At 55.7% G+C, this 19,539-nt stretch overlaps 4 protein-coding genes across 4 annotated transcripts; 1 reads left to right on the top strand and 3 right to left on the bottom strand.

The window, feature by feature from the left end:
* Nucleotides 1-1,196: 1,196 nt before the first annotated feature.
* On the bottom strand, nucleotides 1,197-6,585 carry LY79DRAFT_504045 (adenylate cyclase; the record flags this gene model as incomplete). Its single annotated transcript, XM_060553470.1, has 2 exons — nucleotides 1,197-1,385; nucleotides 1,438-6,585. The coding sequence occupies 2 exons, from the start codon at nucleotides 6,583-6,585 to the stop codon at nucleotides 1,197-1,199; spliced, it is 5,337 nt and encodes a 1,778-aa protein (XP_060421180.1).
* A 5,934-nt stretch (nucleotides 6,586-12,519) lies between these two features.
* LY79DRAFT_534422 (uncharacterized protein) lies at nucleotides 12,520-13,033 on the top strand. Its single transcript, XM_060556427.1, has one exon. The coding sequence runs from the start codon at nucleotides 12,565-12,567 to the stop codon at nucleotides 12,802-12,804; it is 240 nt and encodes a 79-aa protein (XP_060421181.1). The 5' UTR covers nucleotides 12,520-12,564; the 3' UTR covers nucleotides 12,805-13,033.
* A 1,169-nt stretch (nucleotides 13,034-14,202) lies between these two features.
* Nucleotides 14,203-15,590, bottom strand: LY79DRAFT_586003 (voltage-dependent potassium channel beta subunit; the record flags this gene model as incomplete). Its single annotated transcript, XM_060560571.1, has 5 exons — nucleotides 14,203-14,424; nucleotides 14,484-15,044; nucleotides 15,110-15,197; nucleotides 15,260-15,326; nucleotides 15,503-15,590. The coding sequence occupies 5 exons, from the start codon at nucleotides 15,588-15,590 to the stop codon at nucleotides 14,203-14,205; spliced, it is 1,026 nt and encodes a 341-aa protein (XP_060421182.1).
* Nucleotides 15,591-16,337: 747 nt separating this feature from the next.
* LY79DRAFT_645890 (oxidoreductase molybdopterin binding domain-containing protein) lies at nucleotides 16,338-18,222 on the bottom strand (the record flags this gene model as incomplete). The annotated part of the gene is made up of 3 exons (XM_060562450.1): nucleotides 16,338-17,311; nucleotides 17,345-17,904; nucleotides 18,049-18,222. The coding sequence occupies 3 exons, from the start codon at nucleotides 18,220-18,222 to the stop codon at nucleotides 16,486-16,488; spliced, it is 1,560 nt and encodes a 519-aa protein (XP_060421183.1). The 3' UTR covers nucleotides 16,338-16,485.
* Nucleotides 18,223-19,539: the final 1,317 nt, after the last annotated feature.

The raw sequence follows: 19,539 nt of genomic DNA on the forward strand, positions 1-19,539 counted from the left end.
AAAAGCTTTAGTAATAAAACTCCTGCTTTATTATCCTATGTTATGACCTATATAGTTACGTAACTGGTCGGGTTATTACATTATATCTCCTCTCTGAAAGGCATGTCCCTATGCCGAAGACCAATCGGGCATGTCCGGGTGATGATAATGATGATGGTCATATTCTTTAACGCCCGTTAGGTCCATCTGTGTGGCACAAGGCGCCCGCTCTGCCTATCTACTATTAACTAATAACTAGCCTAGGATCCCTCTGCAAAGGGGTCCTAGGTAAAACAACGTCCTTCTTTACTAGTGCAAATCCCTTATCTTGAACCTATAAATTAGTGTTTTCCTCCTAAGAATACACATAAAGTTAGAGATACTAGGTAATTTCACTGAGTGCGGCTTAATTTGGCACCCGCTTGGGGGGTAACCCGCAGAGGTGCTAGATTAACCCACAGGGTCCTCTAACTAGGCCGGCAGCGCCGAGCTTTAGTTGTGGGGTATCCCTGCGCCGTAGGTCCTCCCTCTTGAGGGTTACCGGAGTTAATAACAACCAATAGATAGAGCTCACTTCAGCAAGAGGCCATGGGACATGAGGCACGGCAGTTGAAATACGGATTGAATCATTCCATACGCCGCGCAATATGCTCCGGCTCGGGCAATAAAACAAGCAGACACTATCCTACTACGAGCCTACCAAGGCGTGGCCTTGTTTCTCGTATTCATCGCGCGGCCGCGACCGCCGCCCGCCTTGGAACAAGAAACATCAAAACCATATCACAACCACTTTTTCAGTTTTCATTCAATCCAACACAGGCAGCCCCGGCTGTCGCCGCCTGGCTCGTCTTCCGACAGAACCAGAAAAGGCCATTGCATGCATCGCGCATCCAACGCGCCTCCAAAAACCGTCACGCGCAGCTACTTATCATTCCCCAAAGTGAGCCATACCCACCCCCCCCCCCCCCCCCCCCCCCTGAACCAGTGAAATACAGGAAGCAGTCGCCGAACTGCTGCTCGCTAGAACTGTTTGGGTGTCGTCGTAATCGCATGATACAGGAATGGAATAAGTATATAAGAGCGCCGTGTTCCCTCTCCAAAAGAAACGGGTATCCAGGTGTTGTTGATGTTGACGAGATGCTGTCTCGCGTCATAGGTATACTATATATTTGATGCCGTTGCATGAGAATCGTGAATAAACGCTCGCCACACCGCTTTCATTCCGTTTCGCTTCCATCTTCGGATTCGTCCAGCTCGCCGTATAGTGCCTTGTATCTTGCCAGCTCGCTCATCTGTTTCGCAACTTGGTCGAGAATGTCGCTCATGGGACCCCGCATGTCCTGGAGCTGTTCCAAGGGTGCATTACCGATAGCGATATGACGTAGTGACAGGGTCGTGACGCATGTCTGAACTCTTGTGTTAGTAAACGCCTCGCACCCCAGAGCTAAGGAAATTTACCTCTATTCTGCTCACTTGGTGTTCCATAAAGTTGAGCAGAAATCTCTCTGTGACTTCACCTCCACGGTGCTTCATCCTCTCCAGCAACTCTGTTTCGGGTGGTTGCAGGCCCTGGCTGGACACGTTCTCGAGCGAACTGCACAACATCTCTAACCTCAAGCTGACACGCCACAAAGCCCAAATGGACTCGGTGTCAAAAGCCAACTCGCTGCCAGCCTGAAGGATCGCGGGCTTGTCGACCTCAGTGCGTTGCTCGTGTTGCTGGTGGTGCTCGATACGGCCTGCAAGAGCATGTGGGTACAGCGAGTACACGACTTCGGGGTTTTCAAGACCCTTGAGCTTCTTCTCGCCCATTTCCTTAACCTCGAAGCCCTGCGAACTAAGAGAGCGTAGGTCCTTGCGGATCGACGAAGCGAAGCCCTGGTCGTCGTCGACGAACGTGTCCTCAGACCCAGTAGACCCGTTCCTGTCCGTGTCCTGGTAGTTCTCCAAACAACGCTGTATTTCCGAAATGAAGTCGGATGAAACGGTGATCTGACCTCCATCGGCGACAGACGAGATACGCGAGGCTTTGTTGACCATCGGCCCAAAGTAATCCATACGCCTTGTCACGGGGTCCATCTCACTGACGGCTTCGCCATAATGAATACCCATGCGCACAGAGAGACCCTTGAAGATCAGGGCATTGTCCTTGTCGTACAATGGCTGACATGAAACGGAATTCAAAACCTCGGAGGGCCAATTCACATCCAGCAGCGACATCTGGACGGCAAAACACCAGAGCAGCGCTGACGTGGCCGTCGGAAACGATACCATGAACGCGTCGCCTTCAGTCTTGACCTCGTATCCACCAATCCTTCGGAGCTGCCGACGCATGACCTCGTTATGCAGTTTGATGGCAGATCTCATGGCAGCCGGATACATCTCCCAGAGAGTTGTCGAATTCTTGATGTCAGTGAACGCGATCGACACATTGCCCGTGGGCGCTGGGATCTCGGCTTCAAGACGCTGCAGCGTGGAGTCAAGGACATCGCCCTTGTTCCTCTTGCCTCTGCGTAGAGGTTGTTGGAGGTCGTCGGGAACGCCAGAAGGATACAGTGACATGCTCTGGCCGCGATGAAGCCTTGACCTCTCGCTCCTCCTCTTAAGATCGGCAACGCTGATCATCATGACCATAATTTTATTTGTAGCGCCATAAGCAATGGCCAGGTCTCGTAGCTTTTGCGATGCCCTCATGAGATCACCACGCTCCTGTCTCGCAAAGTCAACAACCAGAGCGGGATCCAGGTACTCCCAGAACTCCCTCGTGGCGATCAGGATGATGTCGTCCTGCTCACGAATCGTAAAGTTGCTGACATAAGGCGAAGCCTGAACTGCCGGCATCAGGTCAACGTAGCCGAAAGCACGCGAAACCTCGAGAAGGTCGTTGAGTCTGCCGTTACGAGAAACCCAACCACCGGCCTCTCGAATACGTTGGCGCTCACTGGGCTCTGCGGGGTCATGCTTTCGTGTGAGAATCTTGTGAGACCCGTCGGTCTGAATGAGCATGGCTTGAGCATCTCCCACATTGGCGACGTAGAGTTCTTGGTTTTGGAGATAGACAACAGTTGCAACCCCACCAGAGTTGAGGTCTTCCTTGCTCAACACAACGGGTGTCGCAGAGCCCCTATGCGTCTTTTGAGAACGCTCCTCGGTGTGTTGGATAGCAATGGTAACCAAGTCTTTATTCAGGGACAAGAAGGCGCGTCTCAGAGCATCCACGGGTGTTTCGTTGAGCCGCGTCTTGAGGGCCTTCAATTCCATGGTGAAGATGTGGCCGAAGTTCTCGTGTAGGTACTTGGCAATCTTGGAGCCGCCGCTCGATAGCGCTTGACCGTCGAACAGGCCCAGCAAGGTCTCGGTCTCCGAAGAGTTGTAACGAGGTACCACAAGATCGATAGTCGACAGATGCTCATTCTTGCCCAACGTGTCGGCCATACCGTAGGGAAGGTGACCCGCCAAAGACCCGGACGTGCGCACACGACGATCCTCACTTTGATCCGGAATGGTGGGCTGTGTAAGGGTGACATCCATGAGACCTAGAACCCTGAGGTTCAAGAGCCTATTGAAGTCGGCCAGCGATTCACGGTTCGGAATTGTCGGGCCCGTGACTGTCTGTTTAATCTCCAAGCGTTTGTTGCCTGAGAGGTTGAGATACCTCAGGTTCGGGTTGAGATTCCAGTTCCAGTCGTACGGGACGTTACAAATGTTGTACTTCAGGTAATTGCTGCCGCAGTCCAAAACTGCCAGTTTCTTAGCCCTGGATATGTCGGCTGGCAGGTTGGTGAACTTGTTTCCGTTGATGTGCAACACCTGCAATAAACTGGCGTCTTCTAGATCGTCGGCCGGTAGGGTCGTCAGTTCGTTGCCAGACAAGTAGAGCTCCACCATCTGCGGCCAGCTCTTGATCGATCGCTGAGGCATATCATTAATGTAATTCCACGATAGATTGAGGACACGTAGCTCGGTGAGCATAGTAATCTGGTCAAAGACTTCGTCGTCGAGCTTGTTCTCTGCCAAGTAGAGGTGGCGCAAGGATCCCGCAAACGTTGTGTAAAGCCGCGACGACAGACTCGAGTCCTTCCTGGAGGTTGCAGAGGGCGGTAATGGCGGGACGGCGCCTTGTGACGCTGACCTAGACACCACAGAGGTTTTACGACCGCCTTTACCGTAAACCGACACAACAGAGCTCTTCCTGTCGGCGCTGCCAGGCACAGGCGAAGGTCCAACACTCAGCAAGGTTGAGGACGAGTTTTGGCTTGGCCTCCTGGAAGCATCCTGAGACTCCTCGAGAGGCGATTGTACTATGCGTTCCATGGGATTCGGCTTGCTGACAGGCGCCGGTGTCTGCGCTTCCTCGCCTGCCGGCCGCGGCTGCCTCGAAGCTGGTTTCGGGAAGTTTTCAAGGATGTTGGAGGACGCGTTCAGGGTCTCGAGCTTGTTGGCCCACCACAGTTCCATTGGCAGTTTTCTAATGTTGTTCCTCCGCACATCCAATACGCGAAGCTCAGTCAGACACCCTATCGATGTGGGCAATTCTGCCACGTTGTTGTTTGCGATGCTGAAATGCTCCAGCTTGCTCAAGTTTCCGATTTGTTGTGGTAGAGAGACGAAGTAGTTTTTGTCCAATACGAGACGCTCCAAGTTCAACATCATGTTGAAGGTCTCGTCGATACTCGCCAATTGACAGTGGGACAGGTTAAGCATCTTCAACGTCAAAACAGGCTCGATGATCTCAAACTTTGTGATCGGGTTCGAGTTCAGCTTCAGGCTTCTTATCCTCTCAAAGCTGCCGATAAACTGAGAAATGCTGTTGTGGTCGGCCGAGAGGATCTCGAGCTTCGGCAGCAGGGAGATAATGTTGATACTCGTGATGGCGTTGTACTTGATGTCCAACTCTCGAAGGCCGGATAGCTCGGCGAAGGAATCCGGTAGGGAGTTTGACAGCCTGTTGTTGGTGATGACAAACTTCTCCAGGTTTCTCAATTTTCCAATCTGGTCAGGTAGGCTGCTGATGGAATTGAAACTGAGATCTAGCTCCACCAAACTCTCAACGTCGCAGAGGAAAAGCGGGAACTTGTCCAGGAAATTGGAAGAGATGTTGAGGTTCCGAAGAGCTTTGTAGGCACCAAAGTACTGCGGAAGAGCCTTGAGACGATTGTTGGCGATGTTGAGCTTCAGGATGCCATGCAGCCCATGCAGCTCAGCATGGTCCAGCTGGTCAACTCTATTGTTTGAAACATCGAGGTAGGTAAGCTTTGCCGCCTTGCCCAGGCTTGGGGGCAGCCTTCGGGCTTCGTTGTTGTTAAACTTGATGTCTCTCAAGTTTTGGCACGACTGAATGAAGTCGCGAGGAAGATCGAGAGAGAGGTTGCGAGAGAGGTTAAGCGAGATGATTTCAGACGCTTTGGAGTAAAGCGATATCGGAATGGTAATGAGATTACGGCCGGAGAGGTCAACGTGATTGAACTTTTGAATGCGTCCGAGGCCGAGATCGTTCGTAACCGAGTGGAAGTCGCTTTCTCGCGACGAAAGGAACATAAACCTGCACAGGTAGCTGTTGTCCTCTCGACCGACGTCCTCGATGCGGTCTCGCTCTTCGTAGCCAATCTGTTGCAGCAGTCTCTTTTGCATCAACAGCGGTCGCTCAGCAACAGAAAGCACACGGACCAGATCGTGCTTCTTCAGTATTATGTGGTAGTTCTCCAAAGTGTCCGTCGCGTATGTTTTCTTGATGAGCTGGGATATGACGTCGGTGACGCTGGCGTCAAGAGCCATGGAAAGGGTCGCGAACGTTCCGTCTGATCTAAAGATTCGGATGCAATAAGGTGTCATCTTCTCCTCGGGGCGAGGGGGGCTGCCAACGTCGTCGATGTCGGGCGGCTGGTACGTAGTATCTTCAGTATTACGGCGAACAGCCCAGCTGTCGGGCGCGTTCCAAGACCCATTGGGCCCAGGTATGACATCGTGCTTCGCGGGGACAGGAGGGGGTTCGACTTTTTCGGGATCGACGATACTCGTGATGAAGGCATGGTCCATTGGTGTCAGCGGCGGTGGTTTCGTGAGAATGCCCTCCATGTCGCTCAGATTGGTGTCCAAGTGGAAGACAGTGCCGAAACCACCTGGCTGCCTGTCTGTTGGCCCAATCTGCTCATCTTGTGCCTCTGCCGGCCGATGCTGTCGTCCTTTGCTCTTGGAGAAGGGGAATCTGTTGTTGAACGTCTGCACCTGCGGCTGGTTCCGCTGGTTGTAGGCGGCCAGTCGAGGGTCTTGGTCCGGGCCGGGCTCGGTACCTGAGAGCGTAAGCGGGAAGGTTGATGGCGACAGTTCGGGTCTGGCAAATTCCGGCCGCGATGGCTTCGTGGCCAACGACCTGGTAGACCCAGGCAACTCGCGCAGTCTAGAGGACCCGTCATCTTTATCCTTATTCCGCCGCAGGCGATGCAACAGATTTCTTTTCGAGTGGTGGTGCTGCTGTTGCTGCTGCGGCTGCGGCTGCTGATGCTGGCTCCCGGGCGATATCGAGCCGTCGATGGTGCCGTGCCTCGAGCTGAAATAACCGCCGCTCGGAGTTGGGCTCTCTGCACGGGATCGATTGGAGCCGTACATGACGGTGGTAGCGGAAGCGCCTCGTTCTCGGGAATTCTGCACTTGCAAGCTCACTTGCGAATCTTCCCTACTTACAGTTGGTCGAAGGGCCTTGCCATCGTCGATGCTCCTGTTATGGCGGTGATGGTGGCCGGGGAGATGTACGATTGAATGGCCGGAGCGATTTGATGAGGAAGTCTTTGGTGGGTTTTGCGGGTTGTTGGGATTTTCGTTGTTCATGTAACGTTCGCGGTCGGGGCCGCTCAAAATGTCTCGAACTGGGGCCTCGCCGAACCTGGCAATATCCTTGAAGCACGTTTAGCAGTCTTGACTCGAGGCATGACGGGACGGGTGAAGGGAAGGGCAATAAAAGAGATAAGATAAGGCGATGGGCTAATGCGGCGCAGTTCCCGGATGCGAGATAGTGGCGCCAAGGGTGCGGATTAGCGGATATTTGGGGGGGGGAGTGGTCAATGGATGGATGCGCTGGAAGAAATCTTTGATGACGAGATTCATTGGAGAGGGAGGATCAGACTCACATCGGCTTCCTGATAAAGAAAGGGCACTACTTCTGGGGCCGGCACGGGCGTCCTAGGCCGGGAGGAGGAAGGCGAGCCCTCGCGGTCGCGTGCATGATCGGTTGCGTTCGAGTAGTTGCGGTCTCTGGTAGGGCGACTGTGGCTGTAGGAACGCGAACGGTCCCTACCGGAACTGGAATGCAAACTACTTTCCGATCCATCGCGGCCAGGAAATTCCTCGCCAAAGAAACCCTGTAGCTTTTGCAATCCACCTCTTCGAATGCTCGTCTTAGAGCCCTGGCTGCTCAGCGTTGTTATGCTCGCCAGCGACGGGCGCCGCTCGTCTGCAAAGTAGGCGACATCGGGCGAGTCCTGGCTGCCAGAGGATTGGGGCGCGATCCTGTGTGTCGGGGGACGAAAGCCTGGCGAGAGCTGGGACGCGACAGACAGGTTATCGCTCGAATCATTGAAGAAGGTCGTCTGGTGGGGGGTGGATGCGGTGGCACCGCCGTTGGAGGGCGACATCCAGGGAGCGATTTGAGAGATTGAAGATGGAGTGGCCGTTGGAGGATTGTGCTGGATGGAGGGCAGACGGCCAGCGGATGTCTCAAGGACGGCCAGGTCTCGACGGTAGTTGACAAAGTCGCTCAGGCGGTGATCGCGAAGGGGCGAGACATTGGAGTTCGGCTTGGGTGCTACTGGTGACAAAGCTCCACGCGGCGCAGAGGCGAAAGTGGATGAGGGCGGCTCGGCTGGGCTCAAATCACTGATGAATGATCTAGACGGGGGGGTGGAACGCAGGGACCACAGTCAGTTATGGATGCATTCGTCGATGAATCAAGATCAAAATCATAATAACAAGAAGAATAACATAAAGGGTACCTCTTGAGAGGGGGAAAGAAGAGAAGGTTCTCGGAGTAGAGAGGAGGTATGAGACAGCCTGGGCTGAAAGCCGCTTGGGACCGACTGGTGGGATCGAAAAGAGCGAAGAGCTCCACTAACGAAGCGACGACAATCACAAAGCTTCCCTTGGGCAGGGGTAGATAGGATTGGATGAGAGGGGTGCAGGTGCAGGTGCAGGCAGGTGCAGGTTCGGATTCAGGTAAGGTACGCAGAGGTGAGGCTTGTTGGCTTAAAGTCGCCGGCCCCTTCAATTGGAGGGGACGAAATGGTGGGATGGAAGTAATGAATGTGAATGCGGAGAATGGGGAAAGGGGAGGAGCGCGTGCTATTGCTGTGAAGTAGGTAAGGTAAGGTGCACGCACATTACACCTCACAATGCGAGCTAGAGAAGGCAACAGAATGAGCTACCCTGTAGCATCAGCCAGCAACAACAGGGCGGCAGGCAAACCAGGCAGAGCAAACCAACGAGGGCAGCAACAAGGTAGGGGGACAGGCAATGGGGGGGGGGGGGGGGGTGGTGGGGAGGAAAAGGAAAAGGAAAAGGAAAAGGGCACAAGCTACACCACTTGCGTCTCGCCGCAGGGGAACTGGGTTTCGGGGACGGCACGCAACAGAGATGAGTGCGGGACAGAGCCAGGCCAGCCAGATCAGACACCAGACACTAGACACTAAAACAACGGGCCAACGGGGCAGGGGACAGTGGGGGGTAAGAGAGAGGTGATGACCGGGGCGGCCTCACCACTCAACTCATCCATCTCACACACTTCCCACGAATAATGGGCTATAAGGAGACCTCAGAAGGACCCTCTCACCCGACCCAAGGCAACTTGGACTGGGGTCGAGAACTAGTGTGCCTAGGGAAGGGCTTCTGTTGTGGGTTGGGGAATGGGGGGCTGGCCTGGGCTGACCTGACTGGAGTCTGATTCAGGGCTTGTGTGTTGTGTGGATTATTTGACCACTGCTTGATCGACTGGGGACGGGTATGGGATGGGTATGGGTACGGGTACGGGTATGGGCACGGGGGGGTAGGTGGACCAGGGCAGAACACGACAAGGCAAAACGCATACAGGAAACATGACACTCACTTCTCTGCGAGGGATCCATTGACCTCCGTCTTGAGGCGCATAGACATGGACGACTTGCGCGATACCGGCGACGTGTTGTTTGGAGGTCTCACCGTGGCCGGGGATCGGCTGCGGGTGCTGTCAGTGCTGGTGCTCGTGAGAGAGCTGAAGCGAATGCCCGCCTCATTCCTCGTCATTGTCGCCGAGCCGTCGCAGGAGGGCGTAGAGCCATGTCATTCCCGAGGACAAGGGCGAGAGAGGCCCAGAGGGTACCGAAGGATGCCTATGCGGTCGCGAGAGATGAAGGGGCTGATGGCTGCTGTGGTGTGGACGAAAGCGTGGTGGACAATGACGGTTTGGCAGAGTTAAACGAGGGCGGGTGGATAAGTTGGGTGGCGCGTGATATTCACGGGTGTGGCAACAGTGACGGACGGCGACGTCGATGGGCGTCTGGTCGCCGGATAGCGAGGGAAATGCTCGCAGGAACAGATCAAGGAGCGTCGGGTTGAGGAGGGGAAGAATGGCGCACGCGCGCGCGAGTGTGTGTTTGTTGTGTGTGTATGCGTGTGTGGGCACGCGGGCAAAGAAAGACAAAATATCGGTGCGGTTAGGTCATGCTGCTTTTGATGATGTGGCGACTGAGCGGAATGCGAACTGGAATTGAAACGGCAGTGGAACTCGCGGCGCCGTGTTGGTGGTTTATGGCATCACTCGTCGCATACAGCACGCATGTAATGTGGTGAGATTTGGAGGATGGGAGAGAGCAAGGCGGGAGGAATGAAGCTGCGCGACTAAAGGCAGGGCCGAAAAGAACTGTGTCTTGGGCCCAATTCGATACCACAGCGTGAGGTCAGGCGTATGTGCGTGGTATGTTTGTTGGAGTATGGTGTGCGAGATTGAGAGGGAAAGAGAGAGAGAGTGAGGAAGTATAGAGGAGTTCTGATAGACAGGTGTGGTTGAGCAGGACAACAGCGTGAGGTAAGGTCGAACTATCTGTGGCACGGCAGCCTCAAAAGCAAAGGCAAGGAAGGGAAGGGGGCCGTGGGGGAGAGGGGGGGATAAAGAGGCAAGACAGCGAGTTGTGCGGTCTGTGAGAGACGGACAAAAGGTGCATCCTGCACTCTGCGCTGGCTGTTGTTGCCTGGCTGTGTTCTACAGAAGCAACCATGAGGCTAGACTGTCGCTACTGATTACTAGGCAGGTAGACTTTTGGATTGTCCATGTGTTGTCCGCATATCTGATCTGGCGCTGGATGGTTGGCTCAGCTGAGTTGCTGCGACCCGTGTCTGATTCCCCAATACATGTGGATACATGGGTACATCCGCGATTGCCTTGTTGTCGCTACTGGTGCGAGCGCGGTTGCGGATCCGGGTACGGATGCCTATTTCAGGCTTATGAACTGTATATGTATAATGTTTGATATATGTCGATCTGGGCGGCGCAATGAGCCCAGAGGAACATCAGCAATTAGCATTAAGGCGATCGAATTATGGATTGTCATGCGCTAAGATTTCACACTCTGTCTGCTCTGCTCCTACGTAAGGTATGTGATCGCAAAGATGGCTGGCTGGGCTGTATACATCCGACTCTGGCATGGTTTCCGGCGCAAGGACCTTTGGTGTTTCCGAACCCCCCCCCCCCCCCCCCCCCCCCGCCGGATTATCTCTTGGACACAACAGCCATCACCACAACGCCAATGCCATCGCCAGCACCAGCGCCAACTGACGTTTCATGGGGGTGTTCACATCTTTATTCGGGGATTGGACCTGCTCCAGGCTGCTCCAGGGGCCGCTCGTGTCGTTCTGCCCGTGTCATAGTGCCATGAGCCGTGGCTTTTAGTTGAGTGCCCGTACACCCAAACGGTTTAAAAAACCAAGGTGATTGAGCTGAGGCCGAGGAAGAGAGGGGCACATAGGCGTAGGTAGTACCAGGTAGGTAGGTAGGTAGGTACCTGCCACGGGCCACATCCACACACGCTCACTCTCACTCACACTCGTCCTTACCCTGACTCCCATTTTCCGTCACTCTCATTTTCCTTCACTCTTCTGCAACTTCCTCAGTACAGCTCATGCGGAGGTACCCGGCGTAGTTCGCGTCGGCTTGTGAAAGCAGCCGCTGCATTGAGTAAGGTATCCGTACCTACGGAGGGATAATGCATCGAGAGTGAGAAGGATGACAACGACGACGACTTCTTATTCCGATGCCGAATTCCGACACACCAACACTACATACACTGTACGTCTACTAGCATGGCTGATGCACCTTGGAATCATGTCCTCTCCAAGATAAGCTGCTTGTTTCTGCACCTATCTCAACTTGGTCCCTTTCTCGTCCAGAAAACGACCGAGGTAGGTAGTGACAATGCCTCCTTCCCTTTCGACCGGGGAGGGGCCAGGAGGACCATGAACACGGACCACCAGTACAAGACAAGAGCACGACTGTCTACTACGATGTATGTCCCATCTAGGTGAGAGAGTGGGTTACCTAGACAAGGGCAGACAGAACATGTCACACACGCACACATCGGCAGCTTCCCATCCACCCACTCGTTGCTGCACCCGGTCGGGTCGGGTCACGCCAGAGTTGGGAGCTCCCGTCCGCTCCCCATCAACCATCTGTGACGCACCAAGTATCGTCCGTTCGCAGCATCGCCGCACCACGACCCGCCGCTGCTTGCAAGGAACGGGCTCCTTACTTTCATCGCTCTCGGCACAGATGTCAGTCTCGGCATAGAGGAGGGGGCCCGCCTTAGTCAGTGTCCGTATCCTTCCTGCCTGACTCTAATCCGAGTCCCGCATCGGCTCGGTACAGCGCAGCTAACTGCTTGTTGATGCGGTCTTTGCTGCATTGAGCACTCATCTTCGTCTTGGCATTGTTGGAGATTGCTCCCATATCGACCTAGCGCCTCCAAAATGTGCTGTTTCTCTCTCTCTCTCTCTCTCTGTCTCCGGTTCCATTCCCAAGCAGATGGACACTAGGTATTCGCATCAATGCCAATCCAATCCCCCTTGGTGCATTCTAACCCATCTCTGACAGACACCGGTACTCTTCGGGGATCAATCAGTTCTTACTGACAACATCGCTCTCGAGTTGTGCGTGCCGGATCCAACACTAGCTTTTTCTGTCCACATTGGCTCATAAACCTTTACACACAAACTCACATAAACTACGTACACATACACCCACGCGCCAGCAGTGCAGCAACCGCCGCCGCCCATGGTGCAACGACGCGTAGGCAGCTCAGACACTCCTCTCATCCTGTCCGTTTCCCTCGCGAGCGAGGAATCTGTAGTACTACATAGGTATGTATGAGAAGGAGAATGGGTACCTGTTGTCCCTTGGTCCTTGGGAGGCCCCCCCTCCTACCCCCACTCCTACCCCCACCCATCCCTTGGCAACCCGGGGTAGCGACTAGTGTACCTATCTCCCTGTCCGGCCACATGTCTTTCATCGCTCAATTTATTCTACACAGCAACTTTGCTCATCTAACGACACTGCATTCCCGCCCGTTGCTCATGACACCAACCGCGAACGTGGACAAGGCCCCAACTCTGCCCCCCTCCCTCACCACTATCAAGCGTCAATATGGCCTGATACTCGCATCTTATTCGGCAGCGCGATCTCTGTACAAAGCTGTGGCGACAACCATCTCAAACCATCAATCCTCGCTCACCCTACCCAACCGCGTCAACGCCCCAGAAGTCGCGTTGCTTCTTCCCTGTTCCCGTCACATTCTACCGCTTACCCCTCTGTGACGCCACATGTCTTGCCTGTAGACATGGGAGCAAGAGGGAATGTCTCCCGACTTGCGACCACGCAGCAATCTACCTACCTTCTGTTCTACCCATCCATGCATGCCTTACCGTTTCTGCGTTACCATGCACACCAGCAAACCCCCGTATACTAGGAAGACGCATTGTCCGCAACCCGACTGTTGGCTTCATCTCTGAAGATACGGCCGCAAACAAGGGGCTCGCTGTTGTGGGGGGGGGGGGGGGAGGGGGGGAGGAAAAAAAAAAGGGTCGCCACCAGTCATGATTCCAGCGGACTCGACTATGTAGAACGCGCGGCGCAAGTGAGGCTGTATACTGCTCTACTGACGAGGCAGAAGAGGTAGCGAGCGCGACTAACGTTACCCTTTAGGTGGACGGGCCTACATAGCCGTTCGTCGTGGAACGAACAATCCAAGAACAGGCCAACCCGGACATTCTCCACTCTGCAAATTAAAGAGTTGACTTAACGCAGAGCAGAAATAGCCGAAGTCCCGGTCTTGAATTATATCCCATCTTCGGCAATGCGCTTAAAGATATACCCTCTCTGCTCGACGATTCCTGAGCCACAACAACGACTGCATGACCAGTAACCTTCACCGGCCCAAGCGTCTATCTTCTAAACTAGCATACACAAACTCCTACTTAGCTAACACTCGCCAAAGAGTCCTGCGGCTCCGCAAAGTCTAGGAAGTAACTCGTTGGCTGGCATACGTTAATCCCTGTGTACACTCGCCAAAGAGTTTTGCGGCTCCGCAGCGCACCCATTACTCATCACGCAAAACAAAGGGTTTAATCAACAGACGCATTGCTATACGCCACGTGGTCCCGGAAGATCTACCGACCAGCACGCCGACGTCCGAGTCAAGAGGGAAGCGCAAGGATGACAGCAGCTCATAGTCTTTGGAGCGTCCCGTCACTCGCCGTCCGGGCCGTGTCTCGTCCGGAGTTTCTTCCCGGCCGCCCCAACGATCGCGACATCCTGCGAGCACCGCCGCCGAGCACAACCATTGGCGGAGGAGAGGCGTAATGTTGTTTGATTCCCTCAGTCCACGATGCCACACCGAATTTGACCCGGACATGTGGCCCACGGCTTCCAGTGGACGGTTACTCGAAAGGCGGTTGGTTCATCAGGATGCTCTATGTGACGGCCGCCAGCGAGTAATACTTGTAGAAGGAACCTCACGCTATATTAAATAGCCGTGGATAGGGCCGCGCAAAGCTATGGCTCGTAAACGACGCATTATTTTTGTACACGAACTTCTCATTCTATCCCAGGTATAGTATGCTAGTTACCACGCCGCCCAAGAAAAAAATAAAAAAAATAAAAGGAAGACGCACAGAAATACGATTTTCATCACTCCCTTTGAAACGCGCCACCCTCTAATCCTGTCTCGCCGGGTCGAGCTTGATCTCACCTACAACGGCGTCAACCTCAGCCATAACCTCAGGCGTCAGCTTCTCCAGAACCTTCAGTGCACCGACGTTTTCGACGATTTGCTCCGGCCTCGAGGCACCCGTGATCACGGAAGTGACGTTGGGGTTCTTCAAGCACCAAGCAAGGGCCAGCTGGGACTGCGTGGCGCCAAGCTTCTCTGCAATACCCTGGATGCACACCATTAATTACGTCGCCCCCAATCACGGTCTTGCCGGCGCCAACTCACCTTGAGCTTGACAACGTTCTGGATCATGGCCTTCCACTCGTCGTTGCCGTACCATTCCTTGTTGGCCCAGTTGACAAACTTGTCACCCGTGCCCTCTGCGAAGCGGCTGCCCGCCGGCGGTGCGTCCGGGTTGTCGTTGTACTTGCCACTCAGCAGGCCCATCTTGATGGGGCTGAAGACGGTGAGGCCAAGACCGAAGCGCTGGTATAGCCTCTGGAACTCGTATTCAACCTTGCGGCGCTCCAGGATGTTGTACTGGGGCTGCTCAACGACAGGCGGGATCATCTTGAGGTCCTTGGCGATGCCACACGCCTCGGCAATCTCGTCGGCGCTCCACTCCGACGTACCCCAGTACATGGCCCAGCCCTTGTCGATGACATGGTTGAAGGCGCGCACCGTCTCCTCCATAGGCGTCAGGCGGTCGGGCCGGTGGGCGTAGACGATGTCGACATACTCGAGATTGAGGCGCTTGAGGGAGGCGCGAAGGCCCTCGATGATGTGCTTTCGCGAGAGACCGTGGTTGTTGACAAGGACTTCGCCGTTGGCGCCGCCCCAATTGAGCTACGCGGTGTCAAGATGATGTCTATCGTGGAGAAGAGGGAGGGGTTTTCTGTCTTCCGCTTTACCTTTGTACTGACGACAATGTCGTTGCGGTTCCATCCGAACTTGTTGATGGCCTGGCCCATGATGATCTCCGAGTTCCCCCCTGCGTAGCTGCGCGGGACTGTTAGCTCCGCTGGTTCGGACGAGGAGGCGAACGTGGGACAGCAGCCTACCTCTCGGCCGTATCGAAGAAGTTAACACCAAGGTCGTAAGCCTGCTTCATACACGCAAACGTCTTCTCTGCGGACCGTTAGCGGTTGTCGTGAGATCTCTCCCCCCCCCCCCCCCCCCCCCACACAGTCCCTCCATTTTTTCGTACCGTTCTCAACGTGGCCGCCGAACCTGCGTACACATGCTAGTCAGTGCCTGTGTTGTTGTCGCTTGTGTAGAGCTGCGGCCTACTTACGTCAACCAACCGCCCAAACCCAGGACTGATACATGCAGTCCAGAGTTGCCCAGGCGGCGGTACTGCATGCCCGTCTTTCTCGGCTCTTCCCACGCCATCTTGTATGTATGGATGCCGCGGTCTGTCGTTGAGGTTTTCAGGTGGCTGTGAGTAGGCGGCGTTCTCGTCGTAGTTGTGGTCGAAGCCGCGCTTTCCGTTTCTTCGTGCGTGAGTGAGTATGGGAGAAGATGGACGAGTTTTGTTCGCTCGCAACTTCTGCCAACCCTTACTCCCTCTGTTTTCTCTCCTCTCCTCTCCCTGGCACGTCAACGCGAGCCCCAAAACGCTGCCCCGCACGGTGGATGGCGGGGAAATTCTCGGACAGCTGGTGTTTCCCCTCCACCCCTCCTCCATCCCTCCTTCCCCCCCACCACGTCACTCGGTGATAGTTTTTGGCATTGACCAATGATGACCAGGCTCGTTGAGGTAGGACATTGCAGAGCTGGGAGAACGCCTGCATACAACTAGCGTACCTAGATACGCTACGGTGTGGTGCAGTTAGGGAGGTGGTGGGGGCCCTTTAGCCTATCTTTCCCACCTCGCTCGCATGCAGCCCAACCCACCACAACTGAGCTTAGGAGACAGTCAGCTAGTCATGAGCTGTGCGGTTTGGCACCTGGGTTTTTGCTGGTTCGTCTGTCGTCGGAGAGGATTGCGGCCTCGGGAGAGATACGCCGTACAGCAGTCGTGGTGACAACCTCACCAACCCCCCTTCCGAGTGAGCTCATCCGGAGGTATTCAGGCGGGGCGTGCTTATAATAAAAGGATGTTCGGGGAGACACCTCGGTCCTGAAAGTATCATCGATGTCTAATGTCATGGTTAATTTGGGTCAAGATAATCACGTGTTACTATTATCGATAAAAATGTAGCACACTGACAGCTCTCCATGTCCGACGTGCGCCAACGCTCATGAACGAACCGTCGTGCACAGTCACGGAAAGTATGTGGTCCCTCTACTCCACGGTGACATCCACACGATGCCACGCCGTGGCCAGGTTCCCCCTCACATTGTAGATGCTCGCGTGGCTCTCCGGCTGGGTATTGTATGCCTCGTCCGTCGCCTTCACCACCAGCCGCACAGCCTCCCCGTGACCACCCGCGCCTTGGCCGTCTGCGACCAGCCCCTCGTACCGCCACCGCTTCCAGCACCACGCCTTTTTGCCGACAGCCGCATCCCTCACTAGGTCCGCCGTCTTCCACGTCCGGCCGCCGTCGATGCTCACGTCCACCCTCACAATCTCCCTCCCCTTCCCGGAATACGCGTACCCCTCCGCCTTGACCCGCCTCCCCCGGTCGGTCGGGGCCCCCGCGGCCTCCACCCTCACGGCAGTGACCGCTGATGTGACCGGCATCTCCTGTATCGCCGGTGCCGAGTCCCAATCAGGTTTCGACCCCTCACCCGGGCAGAAGGCCTTGTAATCCCGCCGCTGCCACTGTGAGGGCGATTCTTCGTCTGACGGTGCGATGCGCCGCAGCCACTTGACGCTCCGTGCTGCTACGTTGCCCGGGACCACGGCGCGCAGCGGGTATTCGTGGTCCCGCGGCAAGGGCGCGCCGTTCATGCGGAATGCGAGGAGCACGTCGCCGAGCGGGTCGAGCGCCTTGGCGGCGGGGATGCTCGCGGCGTAGGCCTCCAATCCAACCAAGTGTACGTGCCTCTCGGGCGGCGGCAGGTTCGCGACACTCATCTCGCAGCCCGCGGCATCGGCCAGCACGTCGCGGAGGAGCACGCCCTCCCACTCAGCCGTCGAAATGGCGCCCGTGGCCCACTGCAGCCCGCTCGTCTTGGAGGCATGCGTCGTCATGTCCTACCTCCTGTTCCCCGCGCACTGCAGCGTCGCCGTGACCTTGTGCGTGACAAACCGCGTCCGCAGCTTCCCCAGCGTGTATACCTTCTCCTCGCCGTCCGGCATCTCGATCGTCAGCGCATGCCCGTCCGCACCCCCCGCCTCATCTACGACGAGGACCCACATGTGGTTTCTCACGTAGAACAGCTCCGTGGGTGTCACGAAGTGCCCCAGCCCCTCGGCTGGCGTCTCTGCGTTGCGCGAGCGCTCGGTAAGGGTCCTCAGTCGGGGGTCGCGGGGTGGGTCGTCAGCAAAGGGATCATCCACGCCGTCGCCCTGGGAGAGGAGCGGCACGTCGGCGCCGTCGACCTCACCGATCTTGTAGCCCTCGAGAATGGCAAGCACGTTGTCGAGCTGCTGGCGGTGGATGCTGAATATATCCCGGTACGGCTCGACGGGGCCGGCGGCGGCGCGGAGGATGACGTCACCGCCCGGGTGCGCGGCGACCCAGTCCGTGATGTCGTAGACGGAGGTTCGGTAAGTGACCCAGGGGCGTTCCGAGGTCCCGTCGTGGCGTTTTACTTCCTAGAGGCGGTACTGGGGCCATGGTGAGTCGGGCTCGAGGAGAGACGCGATTGCCGCCGAGGAGGAGCTTTCGGAATCGTCTCTGAACGGTCGGTTTGGTTTCGAGGTCGGGGCGAGGTTGAGGAGGAGAGTCGTTGCCAGTACGCCAGCGCCGGCGGCCAGGACGATGGGTCGCTGGCGCGGCGTGGTTCTTGAGGTAAAGCGACGCCATTGAGACGCGGGCGACTGTTGAGGCTGAGGAGTAGTTGCGCAGACTCCCTTGGAAACCCCTGAAAGGACGCCGGGGCGCAGCCAGGAGCTGAAGGCCCTTTTCGACATGGCGGGGTTGGTCGCCGACGGAGCTCTTGCATTCGCGTCAGAGAGCTGGCGAGTATTGCAATTTCAGAATCATCAAGGGCTTAAGGAAGAGTCGCTGGGTAGACAGGCGGGTTTGTGTCGTTGTGTTTGGCTTGCCTCAAGCTTGTGACCCTGCCCGCGAATGCGTTTTATCTGCCGTCTTTCATCCCTGGCTCGCTACAACGATAAATATTTGCCTGTTAGTTTATATCTATCTCCCTGCAGAGGGGTGGGAACTGGTCTTTGAAGGTAAACTGTAAGAGAGAAGGCTTCATCTTGCCCAATGAGCAAGCGAGCTGAAGAACAAAGTCACTGGTGAGTGAGAGTCAATAATGAGAAAAGAGAAAAACAAAGTCTCGAACCCAAGCTTCCCTTGCTTTCGAAGGCATGCGAACCCCGTTCCTCGACTTTCAGGCCCTGGGTATGTCATTCTCGGATCCTTGCCGGAGTGGGCTCCGGTACCACAAGACCCCCGGTGAATCTTTCGGAGGGCGGATGGGGCCACTATTTCGTCGGCGGGGTACTGACAGACACACACTTTGGTCTCGCACACGAGGTGAGATAGATCTTCTCAGCCTGCAACACGATACAACGTAATGGCCTTCATGCATGGGCTCGCGCTTTCGCATTGCCCTAATGCTCTCCTGCCAAGGCCGCTTCGAAAAATACCCGGTAATACCGCCGAGGGCTGAATCATTGTCGTGCTGATCAACCACCTAGTACTTATCTGTAAACAAGAACCGTAGCACGTTGCTGTCGGGACCGTGCACTGCCTCGCGTCTCTCCCCCTGGGTACCTAGGTACTGTACGGATAGGTACCTAGGTATCCTCACCAAGCGGCTAAGGCGGAACCTCTGCAGGCGGTTGATTTACCCCGCATGACGAACATCCAGCGGATGGAGGGGCACACAGCGACCATCGGTGTCTATATCGGAGGCATAACTCATTCGTCCGTTTGCTCCAGCTTCGTTCGCTACAATCCCATCCCATAACCCCACCCCTTCCCCAAAAATCTTCCACCCAGATCAAACCATTCCCCACGAGCCCAAGGCGAGTCGGGCAGGGAGCAAAGCTGGCAGAGCAAGCACGCATAACTGAGAACCGCAGATACCTCAGCCAATAGACGTCGAAGTCTCTCCCGTGCCTTGTTGTGGCCGCCGATCCGTTTTCCACCCCCCCGTCTCGTGTGTCTCTTGCGTGAACGGGAAGGGAAGCCCTTACGTGCCTGTGTCCTCTGCCAGAAATTTCCCCAATTGGTCGCTTCGTCCTCTTTACTCGCAGAAACCCTCGCCGGGCTTG

This window comes from Colletotrichum navitas (assembly GCF_030913465.1).
Source record: "Colletotrichum navitas strain CBS 125086 chromosome Unknown LY79scaffold_1, whole genome shotgun sequence".
In the NCBI taxonomy this organism is placed as follows: Eukaryota; Fungi; Ascomycota; class Sordariomycetes; order Glomerellales; family Glomerellaceae; genus Colletotrichum; species Colletotrichum navitas.

What these genes read in the sequence shown, in the direction of transcription:
- LY79DRAFT_534422 (XM_060556427.1), top strand. Translation starts at nt 12,565, where the DNA reads ATGACACCAACCGCGAACGTGGACAAGGCCCCAACTCTGCCCCCCTCC.